At 37.7% G+C, this 6000-nt stretch overlaps 1 protein-coding gene across 6 annotated transcripts in view; it reads left to right on the plus strand.

Annotated features, from left to right (window-relative positions):
* Positions 1-1013, plus strand: part of CALD1 (caldesmon 1) — a 242678-nt gene extending 241665 nt beyond the window's left edge. For all 6 annotated transcript variants that reach the window (XM_040345162.1, XM_040345160.1, XM_040345164.1 and 3 more), the window contains one exon: positions 167-1013. In XM_040345162.1, coding sequence (XP_040201096.1) covers positions 167-183 — 17 coding nt within the window. In that variant the 3' untranslated portion in view covers positions 184-1013. The remainder of the gene's footprint in view (positions 1-166) is intronic.
* The last annotated feature ends 4987 nt before the right edge of the window (positions 1014-6000 follow it).

A 6000-nucleotide genomic window follows, 5' to 3' on the forward strand; every position in this document is an offset into this window, starting at 1 on the left:
ATACGCCGGCGTATCAAGAGATACGCCGGCGTAATCCTTTTGTGGATCTGGCCCAGTGTCCGCACAATTGTTAGTTAAAGTAACGCAGTGCCGTATGGCAAAAAAATGGCCTGGTCATGAAGATAACATTTTAATGTTTAAAACGTGTTCTCCTTTTCTTCTGCAGGATTAAGATTCGAATAGGAGCCATAGGAAGCTTTCCAAAGCAACCAGACCAACTCAGATAAAGTGCTAAACTGTCCTTTTTTTATATTTATGTTTACTTACCAAAAACGTGTTTCTCATTATGCTGAATACAACCATGTATATTAGCACTGTATTTAATGCCCACCCTCCTCCAAACTGCTAGACATTCAGGAGACTACAGTACTGCCTTTGCACAAGATCTTAAAGGAATTGTCCAGTCAGCTGCAGATTTCTAGAACTTCCACCAAGTTCCCTCTTGAAACAAAAAGTAAAGGTTGTTCCTTGACCACAGTTTCCATGGTACGATTGGCAGATTACCTCTCCTACTTCCTCGCTGTTTTATGGTTGACTTAGCCAATGGGCAGGTGAAGGGGGCAGTCATAAAGCTGAATTGCACCATTGAAACATGAGACCATACCAGTTCCCAGAAAAAAAAGCTTAGCCATACGCTATTGCAAATCTGTGACTAGCTGGAGAATCCTTTTGAGAGAAGCAGCTGTGAATCAAATATATTTCTACTGATCTTTATTGATTTCTTATACCACAAAGTCATGATGAATCTAGAAAGGCAGTTCCCATGAGACTATGCACCGATAGAATTATGCTGCACTTTAGAGTAGAACAGTTTAATAGTTTATGTTAACAACCATTGTCTGGTAGGATATTACTGATTAGCTCAAATTATTATTTTTATTATATTTTTTATTTCCTTTTAAAAACTACTTTGAATATCAACCTTTACACTTTGTTACAGATAAAGCCAATTTTTTGGTCCATATTAGTCAACTTTTTGGTACTTTAATGGTTGACCGTATAGTGTTATAGTCCGACAACTGCAGTTTTACACACAAGTAGCTTTAAACCTTACAGCACTATTAAATGCAAAAGGCTTTTTATATGTGCTAAAATATACAGTATTTAGATTTTTTTTTACATAATAGCCATTATCACTGCTTTTATTAATTCACTCTAGTTTAGGATAATTTTGTCATTCATCAAATTTTTTTTTTTTTTTTAAATGTGAGCCCAAATTATCAGTATGGAAATGATATAAAAACTTTTTTTAAAACCCAACTGAACTTTCAGTTCAATATAGCCATTTCAGGTGCATCAAAACAAAAGGTGTGCACATTCTTACAGCATATTTTGTTTAGCCGCAGCCGGAGTAGAAAAGTCTGTGTTTTGCCAGCCTACTGCAGAGAAGGTCCCTTGCTCTCTGTGTGGAAGCAGTGGTTCCTCTGCAAAGTTCTGACACACCCCTTGCTAGGTCTGAACCCAGATAGCAAGCAATTGTGCTGCAAGCTTTCGAAAATGAATTGCTAAGCTATTGCTAGACTTTCCAGGCTTCACAAGTTTGTTGCAGAATTGCAGCAAGTCCGCATTACATGACTCCAGATCAAATTTCTATGCAAACATTCTGAAAGTCTGCTGAAAGTTCTGGTTCAGTTATGTTGTGCAATAGTCAGCCCACCACATGAGGTCACTGTGACTGAACTTTCATGCTTTAGACTTGCAGAGCTCTTGCTGTAGACTCACAACGGCAACTTTGCTCTTGCTAGAGACTTACCATGCAAATTGGCTACAAATTGGAAAAGTGTCAGCTAGAACTTGTTCTTCAAGTGCTCTTCAAGTGTATAACTTGACAGTGAAAATGTGCAGCAAGTTAACGACTTACAATTCAACAAAGCCACACATTTGTGGCAAGTTATCCTTGCTATCTGGGATAGCTTTGCAGTCAGCAATGCTAATGCTCCCCACTAATTAGAGAGCCCTAGCTTTGACTCGGCAGTAGAACACTACTGTACTTCCACACAGAGCAGGAGCCATTTTCTATAGCATGCTGGCAAGGGAAAGGTTTTTCTTCTCAAACTTTGCCTATCTTTAAATAAAACAAGTCTTTGGCTGCCTACCATGCAAACCATTTGTTTTGATGCAACTGTTATGTATTTAGCTGTTTTATTCTAAAAAGTTAAGTTGAGCTTTCATGAGGCTTACTAAATTTGTTTGAATTTGCAAATAAAACGACAAAATTAACAATGACAGTAATTAATTTATAAACAACACTTTTTTTTTTTAAATGACAAAATTCAACATCCTGCCAATGGAATTACAATATCCAGTTAAATATATATGTATTTTTTTTTATTTTAGTCTTTTTTTAGTCCATTCCAAAGATGTCGACAGGCAGGTTTCATTGTATATGTATATAGTAAACCTTGGCACCATCACTGCAAAAAAAAAAAAATTTTACTTTACAGACAGTGTGGGTTTATAAGCCAGGTGGTGATTTAATTGGTAATATGCTGTACTTCTTATGCCACTTTGTTTGTTTCATCGTAATGTACAAAAATAATAAAAAATTGAATCACACTGTTTCGCTATTCAGAAGGTAAAATATCACTGCTTTGCTGAAAATTGTACTCCTTATTAATAGTTCAAATTTTTACTTACAAGATGCAAATGCACTCGGTTACATTTGGGATGTCAGCCTGCACAGCTGCCTTGTATTGTCTGCAAAGCTGTCATCTGTGATCATTTCAGCCGCATAGAAAAGTTGTTTTCAACAATGTATTATGAAACTGCAACCACAATAAATTGATAAATCTCATGTCCTGTCTCTATTTTTTGGAGGTGGTGGTGGGGGAATGGGGGATTACTGGGCTAAAAAAAAAAATTGCTTGCGGTAGATTTGAAAAAAGCACCACATTTATGTGTTCATTTAAAAATGTATTGTTACAGTATATACAGTTGTGCTCATAAGTTTACATATCCTTTCAGAATTTATGATTTATTGGCCATTTTTCAGAGAATATGAAAGATAACACAGAAACATTTCTTTCACACATGATTAGTGTTTAGCTGAAGCCATTTATTATCAATCAACTGTGTTTACTCTTTTTAAATCATAATGCCAACAGAAACTACTCAAATGACCCTGATCAAAAGTTTACATACTTACTGGTGAACATGCACACAAGTTGACACAAAGGGAGTTGAATGGCTTTTAAAGGTAACCATCCTCATCTGTGATCTGTTTGCTTGTAATTAGTGTGTGTGTGTGTGTATACAATGCGTTTCTGGACTCCTGACAGACTCTTGCAGTTTTCATCCAGTGCTGCACTGAAGTTTCTGGATTCTGAGTCATGGGGAAAGCAAAAAAATTGTCGAAGGATCTGCAGGAAAAGGTAGTTGAACTGTATAAAACAGGAAATGGATATAAAGAGATATCCAAGGAATTGAGAATGCCAATCAGCAGTCTTCAAACTCTAATTAAGAAGTGAAAAATGAGGGGTTCTGTTGAAACCAAACCACGGTCAGGTAGACCAACAAAACATTCAGCCACAACTGCCAGGAAAATTGTACGGGATGCAAAGAAAAACCCACAAATAACTTCATATGAAATACAGTACTCTCTGAAAACATGTGGTGTGACTGTTTCAAGATGCACAATAAGAGACACTTGAAGAAAGATGGGCTGCATGATCGAGTCGCCAGAAGAAAGCCATTACTATGCAAATGCCACAAAGTATCCAACTTTCAATATGCCAAACAGCACAGAGACAAGCCTGAAACCTTCTGGCACAAAGTAATTTGGAGTGATGAGACCAAAATGTAGCTTTTTGGCCAAAAATATAAACACTGCATTTGGAGAGGAGTCAACAAGGCCTATGACGAAAGGTACACCATTCCTACTGTGAAACACGAAGGTGGATCGCTGATGTTTTGGAGATGTGTGAGCTACAAAGACATAGGAAATTTAGTCAAAATTGATGGCAAGATGAATGCAGTATGTTATCAAAAAATACTGGAGGAACATTAGAATTTATCAGCCAGGAAGCTGTGCATGGGACATACTTTGACAATGATCCAAAACACAAGGCCAAGTCGACCTGTCATTGGCTACAACAGAATAAAGTGAAGGTTCTGGAGTGGCCATCTCAGTTTCCTTGAGTCTCATTGAGCCTCTCTGGGGAGATCTCAAACGTGCAGTTCATGCAAGACAGCCCAAGAATTTACAGGAATTGGAGGCTTTTTACCAAGAGGAATGGGCAGCTTTACCATCTGAGAAGATAAAGAGCCTCATCCACAAATACCACAAAAGACTTCAAGCTGTCATTGATGTTAAAGGGGGCAATACACGGTATTAAGAACTGGGGTATGTAAACTTTTGATCAGGGTCATTTGGGTAGTTTCTGTTGAGATTATGATTTAAAGAGTAAACACAGTTTATTCATAATAAATGGCTTCAGCCAAACACTAACCATGAGTGAAAGAAAGGTTTGTGTGTTATCATTCATATTCTCTGATTATTGGACAGGAAATCATAAATTCTGCCAGGGTATGTAAACTCACAAGCACCACTGTACCTGAGTGACTTGATTTCAGCCTCTTGCAAGCTTGTAAATATCCCATATCCAAAAGATAAAATTCACTTGTATTTCTATCAACGCTCCAAAAAGTATCAAATGTGTCTTTGAAAAGCATTTCAACCTTCTATGTGTTTTGAATTATACAACTGGGAATGTACATTTCATACCTGCTGCCGAATAGATTTTTAAGTGAAATTGGAAATAAAAGTAAATCTTTTTTTTTTTTATTGTTATTATAAAACTACATTTTTATCCAGTGGATTTTGGTATCCGATTTGTCTGATGCAGGGTTGAAGTCCTAGCTGATCGCCGCCATTAATAGTAAAAAATAAATAAATACAAATTCCATAAAAATATTCCATAGTTTGTAGACGTTATAACGCTTGCGTAAACCAATCAATATACACTTATTGGGATTTTTTTTTACCAATAGGTGTATACTGATTGGTTTACACAAACATTATAACGTCTACAAACTATGAGATATTTTTATGGAATTTGTATTTAATTTATTTTTTACTAGTAATGGCGGCGATCAGCGATTTTTAGTGGGACTTGACTGACAAATCGTACACCTAACTGACCCTTTTGACACTTTTTTGGGGACCAGTTGCCCTAATACAGTGGTCAGTGCTACAAAATATGCACTGTTGCTGTACTAATGACACTGGCAAGGAAGGGGTTAACACTAGGGGCGATTAAAGGGTAAGTGTGTCCCTAGGGGGATGATTTGACTGGGAAAAGAAAGAGATTCATTTTCCTGCTTAGCAGAAACACAAGATCTCTGTCTTTCCCTCTGACAGAACAGCGATCTGCCTGATTTAGATAGGCAAACCGCCGTTCTGCCTCTTTCGTAAACAGCCGTGCTCGGGTGGCCTGAGGACAACGCGAGTGGCCGGCGGACACGCTCATTAGCTCCCCCTCTGGCCAATCAGCGCGCGATTGCACCTCCGGCAGCATGGCCCCCAGAGCTGCTGCACGAAACGATGTACAGGTACAGTATGTCGTTTCTCGCAGCCAGGCCACCTAAATGTGTGGAAGGCGGTCCAGATCCGGTTAACTAGTGGATGCATATCGATTACTTTTGGAGAATATGAATGTTGTTTAGTGGCACTTTAATTTTACCTACCCTCATTTTTTTGCAAAATGGTACAATAATTGCCTGATCTTTCATCAAAATTCCAGTAAGGCAAAAACTCGAAATTTCGCTCGTCCCTAATTTTAATCAAATCATGGTTGACTCCCATAAGTATAGGTCTTCTGAACTGTGGTTAGAAACTGCATTGCGCTTTTTTATCATAATTATAGACGCTTTTACCTTTGTTAACAATGCAACTCTGTTTCAAGTACTTTCTGCTATTCACTTTCCAGTCCCAGAACTTATGGGGGAATTCACTTGCATATTGTGTCATTTCTAAAACCATGGTAGGAATTAGTGTCTTAT

This window comes from Rana temporaria, chromosome 3, assembly GCF_905171775.1.
Source record: "Rana temporaria chromosome 3, aRanTem1.1, whole genome shotgun sequence".
Taxonomy (NCBI): Eukaryota; Metazoa; Chordata; class Amphibia; order Anura; family Ranidae; genus Rana; species Rana temporaria.